The following is a 23,519-nucleotide window of genomic DNA, read 5'->3' on the forward strand; positions in this document are numbered from 1 at the left end:
GCCGGGCGGGTGCCGCGCATGCGCGGGGCGCCGCGGGGCCCCTGAGGCAGCGGCGCGCGCGGGGCCGGGGCGGGCCCATGCAGGTTCCCGGGCCCGGCCGCGCGGGGCCCGCCTGGCGAGGGGCGGGGCCGAGGCAGCGGGAGCCCAGCGCCGCCCGCCCCGCGCCGCGCGCACACCGCCCGCACGCCGCACGCCTGCCCCGGCCCCGGCCCCGCACGGCCCCGCCGGTGAGGGCCGGGACGCGGCCCGCGGGGCTGGGGGGGGCCGGGGGCTGCGCACGGCCCCGGCTGCTCTCGGGGCGACCGTTAACGGCCTGAGGGGGCGCGCGCCGGGCGGCCGTTATGGGGCGGGAGGGGGTGGGGGAGCGGGGAGCAGCCGCGTGTGTGCGGCCTGGCGGCGGCTCCGGGACGGGGCTGGGGGTAGGGCCGGGGGGGTGTGGGGCTGTCGGCGGGGCCGTGCTGCTGCCCACGGGGCTCCCGGGGCTCCCGGCCCCGCGGCCGTGCAGCGCGGCCCGGCCGGCGGCAGGGGGCGAGCGGCGCTTGACCTTGCGGCGCGTGTCCTGCCGGGCGGCGGGGCCCTGAGCGCCGGGTGGGCTCCTGCTCTGCTTCCCGGCTGGCAGCTGGCTGTGCTAAACCTGACGCCCATCGCCTTTTTTAGTTTAATTTAACTTAACTTTACTTCACTTTATTTTTCCGTTTTCCAGCCATGCTCCGTTTACCCGCAGTGCTCCGTCAGATGAGGCCAGTGTCCAGAGCGCTCGCCCCCCACCTAACGCGAGCGTACGCCAAGGATGTGAAGTTCGGGGCAGACGCCAGAGCCCTCATGCTCCAGGGAGTGGACCTCCTAGCAGACGCTGTAGCAGTCACCATGGGGCCAAAGGTAAGCGAAGATTTATTTTGCGTTAACGCTTTGGTCTGGTTGAAAACAGAAGGATAGAGAGCAGTTTTTCCTAGGTGGAGCTGTGTTATTCCCATCCGTGTGCCTGTAACGGAGCTGCAGGGGCATGGGCAGGCAGCTGCAGGCAGCCATATTCTCATTCAGTCACCTCCCCGCGGGCGCAAAGCAAGATGGATCTGAGCACTGTGGAAGGCGCTGTGCGTGTCTGGGAACGGTTTGAAATAAAACAGGGCAAGGGGGCATGCAGGATTGGTTACTCTGGCTCATTTGGAAGCCTGTAGCAATGTAGTAGATAATTAACCCAACTCACCCTGTAAGTAGTTAAATTAGTTCTATTTCTTTGAAATAGGAAATGTTTTTTGTATCATTTTGCCTTCTAGAAGTAACAAAGTAAAAATACTAAAAGCATAATGTTGAGTTTTCAGTTGACTGGTAAACGTTACCAGCTTAAGTGAAAATTCATGGTAGTGGCCTTCATTTTACCTTGCCTGTAGGGCAAATTGTAGTCTGATTCCCTGCAAGTTTTTGCTGATTTGAAAGCTAGCTGTTACATTTTGCATAGTCATACAGCATGCAGTAAGGCTTGAAACAAGGCTCCTTTTTAGGGAAGAGAGATTGATTTTCTTCAAGCTCGTAGGAATATCTGTTTCAAGTAGCGTGTCTGTAATGGTTTCTTTGGAATTTTGGGCCTGGTCACTAGGTGGTAGTGACTGGGTGTTAGTGGGGTGGGTGGGAGAGTGGTGAAGTACCTGCAAGTTGCAGTTCTGCAGCTTTTGAGGCTTTTTGATAAGTTACATTGAATCACTTGAACTTCTTGATGGGATTAACATAGTGACTGTTTTGTCCCACCTCTAAAGTAGGCTCACTATATCTCAGAAGACTTGTGGAAGCTATTAACAAAGGCATGGTTTAGCTCTTAGAAGCTTCTAGTTTGCCAACTTTAAGTACAACTTTGCAATGATAAAGATAGATTTGAAATAAAGCAGATGAAATGAAATGAAGGTAGGAGGTTCAGCACGTACGATAACGGCGTGTGCATGGTAGATCTTGTCAAGGCTGCTTGGCCTCTCTGAAATTATTCTTTGCACATTTTTGGAGCCTAACCAGCTTTACTCAAAGACAGAAATGCTATAAGCTGAGCAAGGTGAAGGTTAAGGAACAGTCACGTCAGCAAACTACATCTGCTTCCCATAAGCACAGTTCTGCAGAAGGGAACAAAGTTGCAGTGCACTCAACTGATTTAATTTGTTTTTGTCTCAGGCTATGTTGTGAACGTCTAAGCATGATTTTAACGTACTGGTTAAACGAAAGTTCCTGATGCAACTTTATGCAATCTTATGGGTTTCTTGTTCCAGCATTGCCACTTTTATTCGCTGTTCCCTGTGTGTTTACAGAGATTTAGTGGTTGTTCTGTAACACGTGGTTCAGCCTCCAGCAAGAACTGCTACCACACATGTGAGGAAACTTTCCTTTTGAACTGTTCTGTATTTAAAGAAACTGGTTTACAGTCTTACACAATCTTCTGATACTGCTGCCAATTGGCCAGTTGCTTTGTCATTGTGGTTCTTGATATGCAGGACCATTCAAAATGCGGCCGTATTTACAGCTGGCATTCGTTGGTTCAGAAACACAAAGCATCTCTTGGAGTGTAGGCTGGTTAATGTGATGGGATAGAAGCAGATGTTGTTCTGCCACGCACCTCGTACCTACCTTTGGAATAAGAACAAGACAAAGCATAGAAGAAAAATTAAGCAAAATGAGGAGGGACTATATGAAGAAGAGCTTATCAGTATCAGTGTCCACCAAAGTTCTCTTGTTCTTGAACCACTTTTAGATTTTGAATAGTGCAGGTCAAATGAAGTAGCAGTAAGAAATCATGGTAAGTAATAATTTGCCATGATTGTTTTATAGGACAAAACGAGCAATATGCAAACTCTCATGAGTTCAAAGTTAGTAACTAAAGCTCAACATTTCTTTTTTCTGTAGCTTCTAGGGCTAGCTGTACTATAGTCTCTTCCATGGCAGCAGTCCAAGGTTGGTTAAATCATTGAGGCAGATGTGAGTAGGCACTGTGCAAGCGAGAACACAGTGCACCATAGTGGCAGCATGCAATGTCCAAATCCTTAGATAGCTTGGCTTGCCATTCAGGCTCTGCTCTGAGCCAGAGCCACACTGGCATGTGGTCAGCTACAGCGGTGCCTCTGCAGGAGCCAGCGTGCACAGCTCTGAGTTGGGCCTGACAGGCCAAGTGAGGGATCAGCTGGGAGTGACTGGGGTGAGCTGGGGCCTTGGATCTCCCTGTCCTTTTTCCAACTGCTCCAGCTGGCAGAATAGCTTTAGGAAGAACTTGAGGGCAGCAGTGTGTGAGAAGTGGCTGCTTCCATTTCTGCTCTTTCCTGCTAAAACTCAAGAGCATGATTGACTGGGGCAGCTACTGAATTCATCTAGGGAACTTTGTGAGAGGGTGCGTCTACCCTGTGTTCCCTGCACAGACCATAATGTTCCGCATCAACTTTGTATATTGTTTAGGAAATTCCAGCTTTCTAGATGAATGCAAGGGCAGGGTATTTCTGAGAAGTTAATGCAACACATTTGAATACATTTATATGTTGTTTTCAGTTCCATTTGCTAACCACTGATAAGGTTTGCAAGAGAACTCTTTTCCAGACCATGCAAAAAATCAAACTTTCTATTGCTGTTTCTCAATCATGCTTTTTATTGTGATTTGAAGGAAGTTTTGCAGAATTTTATGTTAATGTATTTTTGTTAATTTTAGGGGAAAATATGTTAAAGTGAATCTCGGCAAATTTTTTTTGAATTTATTTATTGTAAGGCCAGTCTTATCATAGACTCAAAGTCTGAAATTAAAATGTTAACCATCATGGCTGGGGGATTCACTAAAAGCTTCCTTCTGTAAAAATATAAAACCATCCAACCATTTTTCCAGTTTTGCCAAACTTGGGAAGTGTATGTACATGTGAAAAATCCTAATTGAAAGATGTATGCAAAGTGATATTTTTGTTCATCTGTGGTTGCTCAAGAGGATTTTCATTTGCAGTCAAAGCGTTGCAGTAATGTGCTGTGTAGTTGCATGGCTTTCGTTTAAAATTTGTTCTTTATCTCCCTAGGGAAGGACAGTTATCATTGAACAAAGCTGGGGAAGTCCCAAAGTGACAAAAGATGGTGTGACAGTAGCAAAGGCAATTGACTTGAAAGACAAATACAAAAATATCGGAGCCAGGTTAGTTCAAGATGTTGCCAACAACACAAATGAAGAAGCAGGAGATGGCACCACTACTGCAACGGTACTTGCACGTGCTATTGCCAAGGAAGGCTTCGAGAAGATCAGCAAAGGAGCTAATCCAGTGGAAATCAGGAGAGGTAATGTTTTAATTGCTTTTAAAGTTTAATCACTGGCTTTTTTTCTAAATATTTTTTCGTGCATTGCCTAACAAATAAAAAAATGTCATTTGTCACAGGCAAGCTATTTAAATCCATTTTTGCATTTAATTAATTTCTGCTTAGTGTACGAATTTACTGGTGCTGTGTAAATAACTTTTGATCATGACTCAAAGCATGTCACACTAAAAGATTATTGCTAAGTATACATGAGCTATCAGTCACTTGGTTTTGAACATATGAATTTAATGGATTTTTGCAATGTGGGCTTCTTGGATTGGAAACTTTTTCTGTGCTGTATAAATTTTTCGGTCACTGACAAGTATCCTGTTCATCTTCAGGGGTGATGCTTGCAGTTGATGCTATCATAGCTGAACTGAAGAAGCTGTCTAAACCAGTTACAACTCCAGAAGAAATTGCACAGGTAAAAAACAACAACAACAACAAAACCCTCAAGTTCTGTGAAGTCAGGTTCAGTTGAGCTGGGTTGGGGAGTATATTTTGTGGATGCCTTATCCCTGGAAGGTGTTCAAGATGAGGTTGGGTGAGGCCCTGAGCAACCTGATCTAGTGGCTGGCGTGCCTGCCCATAGCAGGGGGTTGGAACCAGGTAGTGTTTAAGGTCCCTTCCAACCTTAGCCATTCTGTGGTGTGACAATGGAGTATTTGTCTTTACATGTGAAGATCTGGAATATGTTTCACTGAACAACCTTCATGGTAACACCTTCATTTTTTTGAGTTACTTAAATCACCCAGTATTCTACGTTTAGCTTGTTGTTAGTTCGGCAGTAGGCAGTTTTCCTCATTCAGTTTGATCCCAAAATGGGGTCATAAAACATACATTTGCTTACTTGGAAAAAATTGAAGAGACCAAAGATGTATTTGTGGATAGGAGGTGATGGCAGATTTCCAGAGGTCTTTTGGATCTGCTGTGGGAGGCTCACATTGATGTGGGTGCATAGGCTTTCAGGGCTTGTTTCTTCGTGGGGCTGCAGATGCAGATGACCTGTCTGTGCTCAGCATGTGGGATACAGCCCTGTGCTTGAGCTGTTCAAAAGCTGTTTGCTGTTGTAACGTAGTTCTGGTGTTGATGTGCTGGTCAGCTGCCATATCTTGTCAAGTAGTATGAGAACAGAAAATGTTTTTTGTTGTCCTTTTAGTAAGGAAACCAATCACTTTTATTGTGAAATGAATTTAAGTGGTTTACTGTTCTAGGTTGCCACAATATCAGCAAATGGAGATCAGGAAATCGGTAATATAATCTCTGACGCGATGAAAAAGGTTGGACGAAAAGGTGTAATAACTGTCAAGGTAAGAGTTACCCAGCTCACGCATTAAATGCAAAATGACTGTCCCTTTTCCAGCTAGGGCTGGCTTTTGTTGCACATGTTATAGCTCCTGCTGCTCTTGTACAATGCTACCTCTAATTCCTTCGGTCTCTTAGTTCAGGGTGGTATCGCTGTTCCCAGTGTTCTTAAAATCTTTTTTCTTTTGAGGGAGGAGAGCATGTGAATCAGATGCCTCATGTAGAGGCTTTCATTCTGTTGTGCATAGCGTGCTAAAAATATACTTGATCTTTTGGTAGTAAATAAGGGGTTTTTAATGTTGGGTTTCTTGCATCTAAACAGGATGGAAAAACTCTAAATGATGAATTAGAAATCATTGAAGGTATGAAATTCGACAGAGGCTACATCTCTCCTTATTTTATTAATACAGCCAAAGGTGAGTTGACAAAAATGCATGTGAAGTACCTTACAATGGATCTCTAGAAGTTGAAAATAATGGTGCCTATTATAAAGGCTTTGTTATGCTACGCACCGTAGTAACAGGACAGTGGGATCCTTCCCCATCAGAAACTTAAACCTCCTGGTAAAAACTTGGAGTCTTTTTAACTGCATGCCCCACCAACACCCCTTTTCTGTTTAGCATGAACGGTGTCTGTGCTATCATCAAGCTGGTGCTGCTGTGCTTCAGACAGTGGAGTCTTGAAGAAAATCTTTCTTTTTTAATGCACTCAGTACAACATAGCTCCAAAGTTGCTGCCTAAATTTTAGAGAATGCATGGTGTATTTTTTTTTTTTATTAAATCAGATTGTTCATATACTGCATATGGTTTCTGCAGGGCAGAAATGTGAATTCCAGGATGCTTATGTTTTAATCAGTGAAAAGAAAATTTCTAGTGTACAGTCTATAGTCCCAGCTCTTGAAATTGCCAATAGTCACCGCAAGCCTTTGGTTATTATTGCTGAAGATGTTGATGGAGAAGCCCTCAGCACTCTAGTCTTGAACAGGTAAGGTTTAAAATTCATACTTCTAGACTTAAAATAACAAATACCGTTTTTTCCCATGTTTTCATCCTTTTAAAGGAATGCATATAAATGTATGTGTTTGAATCTTACCACTACTAAAGAAACAACAACTCCTGTAGCCATGCTTCACGTTGGTTGGGACAGAATTTTAGTGGTTTTCTAGCTACTTGTTTTAGCAACTAGAGCTCAGTTCATGAAAGTCCCTGTTTGCTTGACTGGTAGAATTGTACCAAAATGTCTTCTAATAACTAAACGTTTTCTCTGAAAGCATTTGACATGTTACTCATTGAATTCTTTTGTTCAGATTGAAGGTTGGTCTTCAGGTTGTTGCTGTCAAAGCGCCAGGTTTTGGTGACAACAGGAAAAACCAGCTTAAGGATATGGCAATTGCTACAGGTGGTGCTGTAAGTAATGATGTTCTAATTGGCTTTTTCCTCTAAGGAATGCTAATGCTGTAAAGAACTTAATTTTAGGTCCATAGCTAGTATTGGCTGTATTGTGGGCTGTTTCTTGAGAAATATAACAGTAACTCTAGTGGTTGGACTTAGCAATTATCATTAGACATGGTTGTGTAATAATACAGCTCTAACCAACCATGAGTAATAGTTGTTTTCACTGACTCAAGTCACATGCAGAATATCCCTGCAGCGTTCTATTTTGTTAAGAAGGAACATGAAGGAAACTCTTTGAGAGAAATAGCAAAGCTTACTGGCCTTCTTACAAAACTGGTGGTCTCATAAGTGCTCAGACCTGAGTCAACAAATACAATTCTATTAAATGTTTGGAATAGACTGGACGATGTCGTCTTACTTCATGCTAATGTTGAGTTTTAGTCCCTCAGATTCAGAATAGCTGATATACTTCATAGTGTTCATTTGTACAGCTTTTTTCATGTGTGCTTCAAAATCATAGCATAATACTGGGATCCAAAGCTGGTTGTTGAAATTGATATCTCGTGCTTCATTTAGCATAAACAGTACTAACAAAACCAGCAAACCCATTTAAAGTTAACTTTTTTTTTTTTTTGCCAGTATCTTTAACTTCCTGAAATGCAAGGATGAAGCTGTAACACAACCATCCAGCCATGTTAAATCAATGAGTTACATTAGTCACGAATTAAAAGCTTGCAATTCTCTCACGGTGAGGGCCAGTTTTTGAGGCACCTGCTTGCCTGGCCTGTGTTAGGAGAAGGGAGGAGCTTCTTTCCGCTTAGCTGCAGTAGTATGGTGTCTTTGTACTGTCACGCTGCTGTATGTGTTCATCTGTCATAAATAGTGATTTCATGTATGGTGAAGCTGTCAATTCTAACTTTCCATTTCGTTTCAGGTGTTTGGAGAAGAAGGTTTGAACCTAAATGTAGAAGATATTCAGCCCCACGACTTTGGTAAAGTTGGAGAGGTCATTGTGACAAAAGATGATACCATGCTCCTAAAGGGGAAGGGTGAAAAGGCTCAAATTGAAAAACGTATTCAAGAAATCATTGAACAGCTAGAAGTTACTACCAGTGAATATGAAAAAGAGAAGCTGAATGAACGGTTGGCCAAACTCTCTGATGGCGTAGCAGTATTGAAGGTGAGAACTGAAACTTCTTAGGAGTAAAACATACTAATTTATTAAAGAGTTGTTTTTTTTTTCAAATCTGTCTTCCACTAATGCCTTCTCTAGTCACTTGTGAGACAGGAAGTGATACGTAAGTGATAATGGACTTCCTTTATCGGTCCTTTATTGCTGGTCTAAGTTACTACTGTTTACTTCTCTCATAATCTTACCAACTGATTCAGATAAGGAATTTGGCTTATTGCAGTGCTACACTTAGGCCTTAAGAGCTATTCCATTTTGTGGCAGTAATTCTGTAGCAGTGCTCTCCTAGCCAGGCTCCTCACGCAGACCTTGACATGTGGCTTGCTTGCAGGTTGGTGGGACGAGTGATGTTGAAGTAAATGAGAAGAAAGACAGAGTTACCGATGCCCTAAATGCGACCCGCGCTGCTGTAGAGGAGGGCATTGTTCCAGGTGGTGGCTGTGCACTGCTTCGCTGCATTCCAGCATTAGATGCTTTAACTCCGGCCAACGAAGATCAGAAAATTGGTAGGTAAATTTCCAATGTTTGTGTGGAAGTATTATGAATAGACGTTATCTGTCCTTTATAGGATTAAATATAGGCTGTTTTCAGTGAGTTTAGTTACTTGATCTTATGAACCTCACATCCCTTCAGTATGGCAGTGTCTGCTTTACAGTAGGAAGGAGCTTTCATTGCATCCCTAACTTGGATGTGAAAGAGCCAATAAAAACAAAGCAGCAGTATCCCCTGCCAACAACTGAGAAGCCATGAAGGGAAGAACTGAGTTGACTGTTACAACCATAACTTAAATTTTAAAAATGCTGAAGACATTGTGGCAAATAAAATGGAAGATGGCTTTATGCATGTTCAAAATAATAATATAAATTAATAAAATAGTACTACTTGTAAAACTTCCGTGAATACCTCACAGTGATCTCATTTGTTGACAAAGGTCAAACAGTCAGGAACTTTATTTCCCTGGTAGTAATTTAAAAAAAAAAAAAAAAAAAAAAAAAAAAGCTCATGTTCTTCCTCAGACGGTTTGATCTTCTTTGATCTTCCTGTGTTAATCTCCAGCACATAAATCTGTGCCTTGGCAACAGGAGTGTATGTGGTATGTGATGCTAAATATCTTTTTCCTTACAGGCATTGAAATAATAAAGAGAACATTGAAAATTCCAGCAATGACTATCGCAAAGAATGCGGGTGTTGAAGGATCATTAATAGTTGAAAAAATACTGCAGAGTCCATCAGAAGTTGGCTATGATGCAATGCTTGGGGATTTTGTAAATATGGTAGAAAAAGGAATCATAGACCCAACAAAGGTAACCTGGAATAGTCTTAGCTTTCCTTCTTCCCTCATCACAGGATAGAAAACAGGTACTAAGTTATTTCTTTCTTATCTTCAGGTCGTGAGAACAGCTCTGATGGATGCTGCAGGTGTTGCTTCTCTCTTATCAACAGCAGAAGCAGTAGTGACTGAAGTTCCTAAAGAAGAAAAGGAGCCGGCAATGGGAGGAATGGGTGGGATGGGTGGAGGAATGGGCGGTGGCATGTTCTAATTCCTGGGATACTGATGCATCATGAACTCTGCTGTTTCAGACTGACAGTTCTGACTTAAAAACTTCAGATGTCAGTGCAAGAGGATGGATAGTGACTGAAGTGAGGCTGGTGTTTAAAAGAATCACTGTAACCATCAGTTACTGGATTTCATTTAACACACGTAATTGTTTACAGTCATTGTCCATGCCTACAGATAATTTATTTTGTATTTTTTGAATAAAGACATTTGTACATTCCTGATAACTGGGTGCAAGATCCATCTACCAAGGTCCTGATTTAAACTTAATTAAGGCACTTGATATTCTGTTTCAGAATTTATTGGTGCTTGCCAGTACTAGGAAGAACTTGGAAGCCACTGTGCGTGAGACTAGACAATTGTGTACAAAGTAGACAAATATACACTTATGTGACCTTTATGTAATAAAACAATCTGCTCAAAAAGTATGAAATGTATCACCTTATTCATCTGTACACCAAGCCACAGTTCTGGGAGAAGCTTGATAGCCCGCTTCTAAGATTTAATAGAAATCTGACTCTTATGCTTGGAAAAACTGGAGGACATTACTCTCCAAGAAACATTCCTCTGTCAAAAATGTTAATCGGAAATACGAGTGACTTAAATTTTGGTAAGAAGTATCTAAGCTGAGCTGCCACAACAGTTCTTTGCAATATTAAACAATGCTGTGAAAACAAGGCACGCGCAGTGACTTTATTTTGCCCTTTTCATATTGCTCGTTGCACATGCTGGAACAGGCTGACTGACTCTTTCACAGTACTGTGGGAGGGCAAGTGCCCTGAGGGTATGAAACAGGTAAGTTGTCTTAGCTAAGAAACGCTTCTGAGCTTCTTAAATACTATTTTTGCTTGGGTATATTATGTAGTTATCTCTGTGGTTTGAGCCTTACAGTCTTCCAGCCTTCCGAATTATGTTTAAATTGTCAGCAGTAGATGTGGTTTCATACTTAAAGAGAGCTTTGAATGCCACCTACTGTTTCCTGACTTGACACGGCTAATAACACTAACATCTTTTCTCTCTGCTTCCCAACTCCATTTTGCAAACACTTCCAAGTAATGGTGTTCCTAAACTCACGTATGTTTTTCTTTCATTGTTTCAGTACATAAAATTGTTTCGCAACTTCCTAGGTGCTTTAAAATTGACCACTTAATCTAGCTGTCTACAACTATGAACCATCTTTCACACATCCTGCATGAATTTTTAATTGCTTTTTCTGGGACAGTGTGTAAATGCTCTGAAACTGCTGCAGGGCAGTCTATATCCTGAAACTTAGTACATTATGTAGTATGTTGCCACCTATTCTGTAGTAACCACACGAATTCAGATGCTTTGGAAGAGCAGACTGGCTTCAGCTATGAAATGCACCTGAAGCTTCACCTAATTCCATCATGACCTTCTGTAATATAAGAAGGTGCATAGGGAGGAGACTAAATTTATTCCAACCTTATTCACTTAGGTTTCTTTGGAGACAGGAAAGAGTAATAATCTAAGGAACAGAACTACTGAAAATCAGCTCAAGATAGCTGATACCATCTCGCTGCACTGATACATAAATGGAAGCTAAGTACTGAAAGGAGACAACTAAGATCTAGCTCTATATTGCGCGTTACTGAATGACCAGTGGCCTTGGATGTATTTATGCTGTGCTAAGTGGAGGACAGATCATTCCCTCCTTCCACAGCAATGTGGTACAGAAGATGATGCCTTAGTGCTGTCATGCTCGCTGAGCTGACATTTACTGTGTTTTGAACTGGTAACTATGTTTGCACTAGCTGAGATTTATGTAGCATAACCTCAATACAATGCCTAACAGTGAAACAGGGGCAGGTGGGCAAATTCAGCCTTCCAAATGTACTGTAAATACAACACTGGAGCCCAGACAGCTAAGAACCACTGGATATAGCTGAAAGTGCTGTACTTGGCACTATAGGTACCTATTATGAAAACTCAGTGTTAAGGCTGCTTTTTTTTTTTTTTCTATAACAGTTGCTGGTCAGAATTCAACAGCTGTTGGCGACTCCTGAGTTAATCCTTGTCATCAATGTGGATCAAAAGCACCTGCTAGTTGATGTTGGACACACTACTCTACTCCGTAAGGCTAAAATGTCAGAATCTCCCTTCACTTGGCCTGAGCTGACTGAGGTGATGCTGGTAAATTACATTCATGCTACTAATAACTTAAACTTGAGTTAATATATTACAACACTGAAAAGAACGTTAGCTTGTTTTGTAAGGCAGAGCTTACACTGTGATTACAGAAACTGGCAGGTTAATAAACGGCAGCCTGAGTTATCTTGTGTAACAGTAGATGCCAATTGTCTGTTACTGATAACACTTTGAATTGCACTTGATAGCAGCTTGAATAGACTACATTGATCTAGCTGAACATGTGCGTGATTTGTACAGTATAAAATTACATATAAAGCTCAGATATGAAATAGATGCCCCAAAAAGGAGCATGCCACCTCTTGTACAGAGTGTACAAACAAGTTTATAATGGAGGTTGTTGAAATTTTCCCCATTACGTTTGATGAACTTCATGAAGCATTAACTCCCGAGGTATGCTTGTTTCTGGGCCATGGAGTTTGGATGCTCTTCTTTCAAAGGCAGTGACCATCTGCTTGACTACTTCATCAAAAAACAGCGTAGCAAGTTGTGAGTGTAGAAGTGAACGAAATTCAAAAGAAATCTGTTAAAACAGAGAAGATTTTGTCTTGTATTTACTATTGTAATAAAATGCTGTTAGAGATAACTTCATTAAAGAATCTCCAGTTAAGCTGCAAGTAGGTTGCAGAAGAAAGAACAGATAAAACAATAGATGAGCTTGTATGTAAAGAAAAGCCTTATTCTTCGGTCAGAGGACTGTTTTCTTATTCTCTTCAATTAGAAGAATGTTTTTGTTCAATTCTCTTATGTAATCAGTCCCATTTATCTAAACCAACTGTATGTTACTTAAATGACATGTCACAAAACATACCTAAAAGATTTAGGGTAGTGAAAAACTACAAACCAACAATGGTAACTAAGTTGCTCTGCACATAAAATTCCCTTGAAGGGCAAAATTTTGAAGAAAATCCTGCATAGCAAGACAGCAGATTTACAGGTAACATGAAGCAAACCCAAGAGTGGTTTAAAGGAAGCTTGAAATAGTTGCTTATTAGGTAACAACATTTTATATTAGTTTTTCCATCTAGGTAGATGTAGTTAACAATATGTTCAAACAATGCTAATTTACAGACTGAAGCTTATAATTTGCCTTTGCTCTTTCTCCTTCCTAGACATCTCCTGCCCTCTACCTTTGCTGTCCTGACATGGGCAGTCAGTTTTAGAATACAACCATCTCAGATAAGTCCTCTGTACCAAGTCCTTGTGCCTCCTACTGCAGTGCTCAAACTGATTTGCACATTCCCTTTCAGTTACTGGATCCTTCAGTTTAATAATTACACTGAAGCTACTGTAGTAGTTAACAGTTAGGGCAGGAGCACAGGGAGTTTGCTTTCTCTTTCCACCACCTAAAAGAAAAATTGATGACAACAGCAAGGTCACTTTTATGTCAAATAGCCTTCAAATATACTTTGTGCTGTACTGGCCTTTGGTCTAGTTTAAGAACATTACCCTAAGGCTATGGTATTGGATTTAGTTTTGCCTTCTGCAAGTTCCAGAAATGATTACAAAGCTGTCAGGAAAAGAAACAGCTTGCATTTCTTCTGCCCTTCTATCGTTCCTGTTACTGCATGTCTTTTGGATTGAGATTTAAGTACTTACATCATACCTGAAAAATCAGCAGATGAAATGCCAAATGAAACAAATGTGTATTATCTCAAATTGTTTAAGAGTATTGCATGTTAATTGCTGGAATAGTAGTATAGAATTAATGTGAAATGTAAGCCAGCTGTAGCTTCATTTGCACGTGATCTCAAGCATCAGTAAAAATTAATGTGCCTTTTCAACGTCTGAGATGACATTTATAGCATGTTGAGCTCTGCAAAGCAGGGATCGTAAATGTTACATCATGTTCAGTAACTATGTGAGAACCTGAGATGTTTTTATGAAGCTTGCAGATAGCAATATGTTGTGCTTAAATCTATGTGTTAAATCACTTAAGAGCTGAAATGCAACTGAAACTAAATGTCTTATTAAAGTTCAGCGTATATATAATGTACCACCAGGCTGGCAGATCAGTAATGCAGTAGGCTGAGGAAACCAGCATCATCTAAAATTCAACTAACACTTTCTAAAGCAAACTACCATTATTGAAATCAGTCCTATCTCTCACAAGTACTTAGTTGTGCAGTGAGAAGTTGGTTTTGAAATGTTTATCATTACTAACTGTGAAGGCCCAGAGGCTAAGTCACACAGCAAGCTGAAATTGAGCAAGGGTTAGAATCCCTGAGTATGTACTGTTGTGAGCCAGCCCCCTGCTCAGCTGGCTATATTTGCTTCTGCTACCTCAAAATGTTGTAAATGATATCAAGTATTAATAGTATTTCCTAAGAATGTCCTTTTAAAGTCTAGTTTTGACTCTCTTTAACTGAAATTCTCAACCTGAAGTGTCAAAACATGGCTTTGGTAAGGAAAAAATATATATATATATATTTTCCTCATAAACTTGCTATTTAGCTAATAGGGCTTAAGCAGTTGCTTAATTTGAGTTTTCTCAGCTGATTTATGGCTTGGCTAAAAAGCCGTCTTACCAGTCAGTAGCAGGAACTGTCGTGATTTGCCTAGAGAAATTCAAATATCATCAGCAAATAACATGTAAGCATAGTCAGTAAATCCCATCAGAAATGTATTTTCAAGTACCTATAGATTCATTTTTATTGTTGAGCTGTATGAAGTGCAATACAGCAATAACTTGAGTTATTAACCCAAGGAAGTCGTGCCAGTTTACAAATGTTCCAAAAGCTCTTTTTTGGAAAAATGACTTCAAAAGCACAGTATCCCAGAAGACAACAGGATCAACCTATTTCTGTGTACTTTTGTAACCTGTTCTGAACCCCAGATTAGTTTAGTGCTGAATGCAACACCCTTAACACAATACAATGTAAGAAAAAATAAGTGATGGAAGAAAAAAATGAAAAACAAGAACTCACAGTAAGAAAAGCAACTTGTCTAGGAATGACGGACTAAACCAGATACTGGGTTTAAAATGCAGTATTTTGGAACTGCAGTGATATCCCATCATAGAGTAGAGACAGCATTTCTCCTAAAAGCTGTTACAGTGGTATTATAGAAGATGTAAAATACATTAAATAGTAAATCTAGAAGTCAGGAAATTAAACTACAGGCCAAACAGGATGGATGGGAAAACACCTACTTTCTGATAACAAAAGCACGTGGATTGTAAGGTAATTAAAGAAAATAGCAAAGTCCACAAATATGTTGAGTATTTCTCTCTCTGTATTTGCTTATCTTAGTATGTAGAGAATTGTATGGTGAGAGATACCAGTCCCTAGACTGTTTGGCTATATGTGGACACTTCACAGAAGACTTGTCTCTCAAGGACTATGTAGCAGTTTTCATGTTGTAAAACTGACTGCAAAAACGTAGTGACTAAAACTAACTATTTTGTAGTGTTTATGTGTGTGTGTATACACCCTATTTGTAGCATGTGGTGGTTTTAATTGGAATACTTACAGAAAAATCCAATGTACATGTCCTTGGATAGCCAGGGATACCTGGGCTGAAACGCCACACTGTTTCCAAGTGATTAAATAGCCTTCCGTCTGTGCAGGATGCCTAAAAGAGAGTTTAAAAAGTCAAGCTACAGGGGGGCTTACATGAGACAAATCAGTATTACTGAAGCATGCGCATTTTGTTAGACAGTGAAGGTCACAGCATAGTTAAAATTAATTCTTTATAGTGCAGCCAGCAAAAGATCCCATTTGCACACTGTCACAGCAAAGTAGCTGAATCCCTATCAAGTTATGGGAAGGATCTTTGGTTTTAGCCATAAAACAGATCTCTTGTATGATGCATAGAATACCATAATAATGTTAAAGATATCTACACCGTAATTGAGAATAGGGTCCTTACTTTCATTCATTTTGCTTTTGGTACATACAGCTATTTTTGTGTGGCTATATTTTAAATAGAAAAAGACCGAAAGACATAGAGTTGAAAAATCACGCAAATGCATCATCTTGATTGGCTTGGAGTTACTAAAGAGAATTGCTGTAACTATTTTTAAACTTTCTTTACAGTTCTTAGTGTCAACACAAGCATACATAGCTTTTGCTTGTGGTTTGAAAGCACAGATAAGCTAAGCCACGTCAAAGACAAATCAGCACAAAAATACCACCACTTCTTTGCCCAGTGCAGGGATGCAGTACCTCCCAACTTCTGTAACTGCAAGGGGAGGAGTAGAGGGAAGAGCAGACAAGCCTGAAGAGCTGGGCTTGCTTTTCTCATTCTTGCCAAAAGGGCAGGAAGAATGGGAAAGGTGCCAGTGTGTCCCCCTTGCTCCCAACCTTATAAGTAACAAAACTCACTCGACATTTCTCAGCAGCAAGAGCTGCTGCTACCAGCCTGATATTCTAGGGCTCACGCGCTGCTGCTGTAAGCAACAAAAACATGCTCATTTTGTCACCACCGACAGCCCACTATACAAAACCACTATGCAAGCTCCCTTTGCCCAGAGTTATTTCTGAAGACAGTGAAATAGCCCGAACACATGGTCGTTTCATTTCCTTGTGGTAATGTTCCTCCAGTTATGTGAAGATGATATAAATGTTTAGGAAAAAAAATCCTAACAGAGAAAATGCTGATAAATCTAGGAAGAGGAAACTTAAAGTGTTCTCCACACCACTTTCATGGTCTTTTCAGAGACCAGAATTCTTCTTTTGAGAGAATTAAAGTGAATAAGAATCAGTAAGCCAAACTGATAGCTATGCAAAATAAGAAGTCTTGTCAGGGAAGAGTAGAAAGGGAGAGCAGCATGTAAAATGCAGATTTTTACATTGTAACTGTTGAGCTTTCTTAATAATGGAAGACATTTTTTTTTTCTTTCCAAAATGAATAACTACCTTGAAAAAAAGCACTTTGCATATTGCCCTTCCAATTCATACCTCCCCTGTACTTAAGAAACCCATTTCTGTTTTATGCAGTGTCTTGTTAGTGGAAGCCTAGGAAAGAATAGTGAAATAGGATACCCAAACAATTATCTTGACCAGTAATCAACTGTTGTAATTTCACTAGTTGTTCCAAAAGATAGTCAAAATTGCATGAAGGGGGAGAGGCAGTTTTTATGAGTCTGTTCTGAGCTGTTCCTAACAAACAGATGTGAACCTCTAATGTAAACAAGCAGCTGGAAGATCCAGACCTCATTTAAAATTTCTCCCTTTATTACCCTTGAAAAAAAATGAAAGTAGAAATACAATTGCTGTACAAATTAATTCTAAGAAATGGACTTGAAATCTACCATTCTATCATGGCATCAATATACTGAATAACAGGCTCTTCAGCAGATCCTCTGCCTAAACTTCTTAAATAAACTGGTTAGAATTGTCAGAAGAAAAAATAATGACATCATTTTGCTAAGGCACCAGAAGCTACAAAGAGATAACCTTTAAGTCTCTATTATTTTTGCATTTAGAGAGGCTTGGACAAAATTAATACAAACAAAAAAAACCACAACAAATAGATATCTTCATTAATGGCTACTTTTTTAATATTTTTTCCATCAAAAGCCAATTAAAAGGCAATTTTTCCCCCTATTCGGCAGCTTATGTTTTAAAAACACATTGAAATTTACACCACGTAACCTATAGTCTTTAAACAAAAGCAACACGAGTTTTGAGCCACAGGAAGCAATTCCAGCATTAATTTTGTTTTTAAAAGAGCTTCATGGAATATTTAAATTTCTACACACAAGTTATGGAAAGCTACAAAAAAATAATATATTAATATAATATAATAATACAGCTACAAAAATAATAATAATAAATTACCTTAACTAAATGTGGCCTCACAAGGGTGACAACTGATGTATACCTTTCTAAAACAGGAGGAAATCCTATTTCTAGCTGTGCTTTGCAGTACCCAGAGCGCTTTGATAATATATCTGACTTCTTACACCATGGCACAAATAGTTTGTAATCTTCCACAACAGCAACAACTGCATACATTTCCTGCATAGAATATCTGGAAGCAGAAATGTAAATGTTACAGTTACAAGGTGTTTTAACTAGGAATTCAGTATTATAAGGTTCTAAGATACTGTAAGTGTCACAGGCAGTTTTGATGGTGAACATGCAGTCACCTGAAAACACTACCACTATTTTTGGAAGTTAAAAATGCAACTCTATTAAGATAAAAAAAAAAAAAAAAAAAAGTACTGAACTGGTAAAAGTCTTTGCACAAGAAAAGCAAAACACTACAAACACTACACAGCATATAGCGGTAAAGTTAGGGAACGCTGAACCAGATGTATGCTACTTTCTGCAATATTAGGTAAGCATGCTTAGATTTCAAATGGAAAAGTAGTTTTTCCATTGCAGCTGTGTCTTGATTTAGGTATATTTTAGATATTTCATAGAACAAATTAATCCATACCTTACAGCTACCAAGAAAAGGTGTAACAAAACTAGGGGTCTGTTTTCAAAGGCTTAAAAAGAACGCTACTTAGACCTCCGCGCCCCCCCCCCCCCAAAAAAAAAAAAAAAAAAAATACTTTCAGGAGAAAAACAGTGAGTATTATTGGACAAAGGCTCCTTTTAAATGAAATCTGTTGCAGTTAAGAACTATCACATAAACGAATATTAACCATCATGAAAAAAATACTAACCCTAATGAACAAATCATACTATTGTGGACTAGAGGCTGAGAGCAGATCCCAAACTCATTAAATTAATGGGAAATTTTCCACTGGTTTTAAGGCAAACTGGGTTTCAAAGAGCTTTTGTATGCACACACTTCACCACACAACTAATTATTTTCCTTCTTTTAAAGAAAGAAGTAAATCTCAAATGAGAAGTACAACATAATGCAAGTGTAACATTGTCATGTCTTTTTGCAAAATGGGAGAAAATTGAGTTTTCACGCCTTTTGGTTTATCCCCATTTCACCAGACAAATAATGCATGCTTCCCTTTCAGGGTTGTTTTTGTTTCGTCATGGAATAAAAAGGTTATTTCTGCTATTTCCTTCCAAGGAGCAGGTGTATGGGGTTCCTAAATTTTTGATACCCAATTTCAGGTTTGACAGCCTGATCTCTAAAAATTTTGAAAGGTAAAACTCATTTCTACTCTCCACCTGGGCACAGTCTCAGGGACATGTGCCTTGAGGGATACTCAGTCTTTGAATGTTTAGTGCTGAAAATGTTTAGTGTGTTGAAAATCGTAAATGCATAAGGTATCATTCCACTTTTCTATACAAACCCTATAATTCTTCTTTCAGAATATTCTTTTCTTTTATTTACTAGTGGTGCAGCAATGTTGAAGAAACTTCTTGAAAAGGCATGGCTCATTACAGGTACTTGCAACGAAGAAATTCTGGTCATCAGAATACCACAGGAAGCCAAGTGCCTGCAACATTGAAAATGCCTTTTAGACTCCTTTCTTATCAGCAAAATAGATCACAACACATTAAGGTGAGATGCAGTCTGTTGTACAGCATTCCAGAAAACATCCAATTTAGATGGAAAAACAAAGGCTCATAAGCGTTTGCAAACTTTAAAAAAAAAAAAAAAAAAGTCTTTTTTTTTCCCCTTTAAGAGAAACTAAAAATAGCTCCCAGTCATGAGACAAGTAACTGGCAGAGTAAAATACAAAGGCCCCCATTAAACACTGGCTTCATGGCAGCCTGAGTTCACGTACAGGACTCATGCACTTAGTGTGCAGATTTAATTTTGCTTTCTTACCAGAAAAATCGAGGCATACCCTACAATACTTTACCCTTTTGGAACATGCAAAAAAGTAGAAAATTTCCCATTGCGGCTATGAAGTAGAATTCTGCAGTAATCCCTCTGCTGCCTTCCTTCTCTTATAAGGAAAGTTTCATTCTGAAAGTCCTTTTAGAAACTGCATTGCATCCCCATTTCTTTCTTTTGAAAATATCACACACAACCGTGGATGCAGTGTTTTCATAAATAAAACTTAACAGTTTAGCTTTATGAAATGCTCATAGTTCTAAGATTCCATCTCAGTTCTCTGTTTCTGAACCTATACTAAAATCTAAAAAAAAATATTCATTGTGGTTAATAGGACTCATGCTGAATTACTGATTTTGCCTAAAATGCTGCTTCAAAAGTTCTGATTTCTGGCACCGGGGAGTTAAAAATTTCACTATTTGCTGTCAGCGTTTCTACATATGTAAGCTAAAAAGCAACCTAGGCCGTCTTCTGTCAGTAATTAAACGATCAGGACTGCACTTCTGGATTTACACAGTCAAAAATGGAACCAACCTTCCCACTTGGTGTAAGGCTTGCTTGTTATCATTTTATTTTAACACAGCTAACAGATAGATGCTGCTTCTTCCTAGCCACCAAACTAGCACAGCAAATTCTGGTAAGTCTTTCTACAGCAAGCTCTGCAAGGATTTGGAGTTGTATCTCAAGGGATACGGACAGAGTCTGTTTTTTTTCCACTTGGACCGGACAGGACTGTTAAGGAAAAGCATGGCTTTGATAGGAACATTGGATGCCTGCCAGTAACCTTGTAGCTGCCTCAACCTGATTCATAGAGAGTTCAGAACTTTGGACCAGACCTCGTTCTGGAGAGCTAAATTATTTTCTCCATCTGTGGTATAGTGCACTGTCCTAACTAGTTGTCGGGACGCTTCTGTTGGTTTGTTCTTACTGTAATGCTCTGCCAGCACACTGCTTCAGGCACTTTTATGTATACACATTTAAGTGCAGGGCTGAAAAACAATCCCCACAAGTACTTTGTTATTGCTCTAAGATCAAGTCCTTTTCGCAGTTACACCACCGTTCAAGGAAGGGAAGGTTAAGAGAGGTTATAGTGTTAACAAAGCTGGTGGGACTTGGTCTCTCTCTAGATTTTATTTGAAGAGAAACAGACACTACAAGAATGTGCTGGTCCTGGTCCCAGTTCAGGAAAGCATACCTCTCCAGAAACCACAAAAGCAGAGACTTCGGTGGACTGTCTTGCATGTTTTGGTGAACCTGGTGAAGGCCTCAGGAGAAAAGCCAAGTCTGTACCTAAATGCAGATGTGCCTAGCACTCCTTTATTATCCTCTGAGGGTAACAGAGTCAGTGCCACTCATACTGCTCTCACTGGCATCATCCAATTCCTGTCCCTTGCTGCTTTCTCTCTAAACATTTAGGCACTGATCACAGTAGCACCTGACTTACACGACCCGAAAAGGAAGCATTTGCTGTCATGTGGTATACGTGATCTCTACGTGGTGATTATTTTTAATAGTTACATTTCCAAAGACTAAAATATTTTGAAAAAAAAAAAGGAATCTCCAACTCCTAATTATAAAAAGACTGAAACCAGCGGTCAGAGCACACCCGTGTGGCTGGGCTTACTGCTACCCCAACTGTTCCTCTCACGAAGCTGGTGTCATCGGATGGCTGGTTAACGGTCAGTGAGATGAGAGCTGATCTCATTCGCATTCTTTGTGGACAGCTGTTCGAGTCCCAAAAAATGAGCTTTGCCAGCAAGTGTCCTTGTGAGCATCTCAGCCTGAACAAGCACAGGAGACCAACTTACCGGCTCGCTCCTTGACGCCTGCTGCTCAGCGCAGTGAGGGCCCCGCCGGGGTGACAGCAGGTAGACACTGTGTGCTGGTGGCAGCGCCAATGTGAAGGCACAGCGTGCTGAGGGCTACCAGCGGCCACCAGGACTCTTGCACCTCGCCCTGGATGCATTCTCAAGGCCAGCTCGCAGCCTGCTGTCAGGAAGTTTCTCTACCCTGGCTGCTGCTGCTGATGGGTTTTGCCCTGAGTTCGGAACCGCATCGTCTCTAACAAAGCACTTTTAAACCAGGGGTTCTGGCTCACAGGACTGAGCTGTTTCAGCGCTGCAATTACATCCCAAAGGCTTAATTTAAACGCGAGGGATGCGCATTCAGAAGCACAGCCCGAGCGAGACGACCGAGCACAGCGCTGCGGAGCGAGCATTACGCCGGATGCCTGCTCGCATTTCGGCAATTTTGGGGCATTTTCCCCGATTCCGAGGCCGGCGGTAGACCCCTGGCGCCCCGCAGCCGCGGGGGCAGGGACCGGGGGGTGCCGGTGCCGGTGCCGCCCGCTGCGGCCCCTCCCGCCCTCGGCCCGGCTCCTCTCCTCACGGGCGGCACCAACGCCCCTCCCGCTTCGCTCGGAGGGCCCCGGCCCCCCCGCCCCGCCCCTCCCCGCCCCGTACCTGCCGGCGGCGCCGAGCCCCGCGGCCACCGCCCGCCCGCTGCGCGCCATCGCCGGGCCCCGCCGGCACCGCCCGGCCCGGAGCCGCCTGGGGGCCGCGGGGGGGCGGGGGCGGGGGCGGGCACGTGAGAGGGAGGTGCCCGGGCTCATTGGCCCGGCCGCGCGCGGCGCCCGTAACGGCCCCCAACGGCCCCCAACGGTCCCCAGCGGTTGTGCTCCGCAGCCCTCAGCGCCCCGTTATGAGTTCCTGCGGCTCCGCTGGGGGTTACCGGAGGGCTGCTGTAGGCTGGGGGGCACGCACTGCGTGAGGGCAGCCCCGCTCCGTGATATTCAGGTAGCGGTACCTCGGACGGGTGACAGCTAGGCGGCAAACAGCCCGACTGGTGGTAACGAACTCTCCGAGCTGCCCCCTGAACTCAAATGCAACCCTAGTTTGATATTTGGTGGAAATTCAGACAGTTCAAGGAGATGAATGCACTGAAAGGAAATTATTTCTAGAAAATGAGTAAGTCCAGTTCTATGTTCTCTTCAGAAATGTTTTCCTTATCTCGGTGTCTCGTCATTAGTTAAAAACATTAATTATTAAACGGAACCCCAGCAATATGAATAATGAAAACTAATTTGAGCAGCGCTTTATCCCGTCGGGGCATGGTGATTTTCAGATAAGCTGTCCTGTAGTGTGCTTTTCATTCTGAGCTTAATGAAAACCAGAAACATTTAAAAACCTGGGTTCTGCAGCATGGGGGAAAACCAGCCCCATCAGAAACGTGAAACAGCCTCAGCCTATGCCCCCACGTCAAATTCCTGTTACTAGCTTCATCTGCATGTTTCATAACTTCCACCAGAGCTGCTCTTTCTTGCTGGTTCCTGCTTGCCGTGGGAGTGTGCCCATCTATGTAGCTGTTCCAGCTTGTTTCTCTGGATCAGGAAGTACCTCTCTGAGAGTTGATGCCTTCTGGCGTTTAGAGGAACTGAAGGATAAAGCACTGATGTACAAGATGATACTTGAGGGCACTCTGTTTTGTTTTGTTTTGTTATCCAATTAGTCTGTCTCAGAAATAGTCCTTACAACCTGCTGCTTGATGTCTGCTGTTTGCAGAGATCTGATGGGAAGAGTGGCTCTAATTAGTATTTTCACTAGAGGGATGTAAAACACTTCTGATACCTCAAAAAGAGACACTGCATATGACCACAACGAAATTTCTGTCTAAAACAGCTAGATGCCACCCTCAGCTGGCCACCAGCTGGCACAGCCTTCCCAGACACCCTCTCCCTGCTGGCCCTGGAGTGCTGTGCTGACATTCAGCACATTTGACGTCAAAGGCAAAACTAGATCTGGAAGAGATTTAAATTAATTTTCCTCACTCATACTACATGAGAAACCTTAATTCAGTTTCTCAAACATACCTGCTTATGTTAAATGTTTCTACTCTTTTGCTCTTTTCAGA

General features: G+C 41.6%; 2 protein-coding genes across 2 annotated transcripts; one reads left to right on the plus strand and one right to left on the minus strand.

Annotated features, from left to right (window-relative positions):
- The first annotated feature begins 202 nt into the window (after window positions 1-202).
- On the plus strand, window positions 203-10,171 carry HSPD1 (heat shock protein family D (Hsp60) member 1). Its single transcript, XM_032189698.1, has 12 exons — window positions 203-227; window positions 704-879; window positions 4,026-4,278; window positions 4,638-4,720; window positions 5,511-5,606; window positions 5,924-6,017; window positions 6,418-6,586; window positions 6,909-7,008; window positions 7,931-8,176; window positions 8,517-8,691; window positions 9,311-9,489; window positions 9,574-10,171. Exons 2-12 carry the CDS (start codon window positions 706-708, stop codon window positions 9,724-9,726), a joined length of 1,722 nt encoding a protein of 573 aa, XP_032045589.1. The 5' UTR covers window positions 203-227; window positions 704-705; the 3' UTR covers window positions 9,727-10,171.
- On the minus strand, window positions 9,905-22,104 carry COQ10B (coenzyme Q10B). The gene is made up of 5 exons (XM_032189699.1): window positions 22,073-22,104; window positions 19,120-19,266; window positions 17,693-17,885; window positions 15,381-15,482; window positions 9,905-12,432 (listed from the first exon to the last, which is right to left on the minus strand). The coding sequence occupies exons 2-5, from the start codon at window positions 19,239-19,241 to the stop codon at window positions 12,265-12,267; spliced, it is 585 nt and encodes a 194-aa protein (XP_032045590.1). The 5' UTR covers window positions 19,242-19,266; window positions 22,073-22,104; the 3' UTR covers window positions 9,905-12,264.
- Between the last annotated feature and the right edge of the window lie 1,415 nt (window positions 22,105-23,519).

The sequence above is a fragment of the Aythya fuligula genome, chromosome 6, assembly GCF_009819795.1.
Source record: "Aythya fuligula isolate bAytFul2 chromosome 6, bAytFul2.pri, whole genome shotgun sequence".
Lineage (NCBI taxonomy): Eukaryota > Metazoa > Chordata > Aves > Anseriformes > Anatidae > Aythya > Aythya fuligula.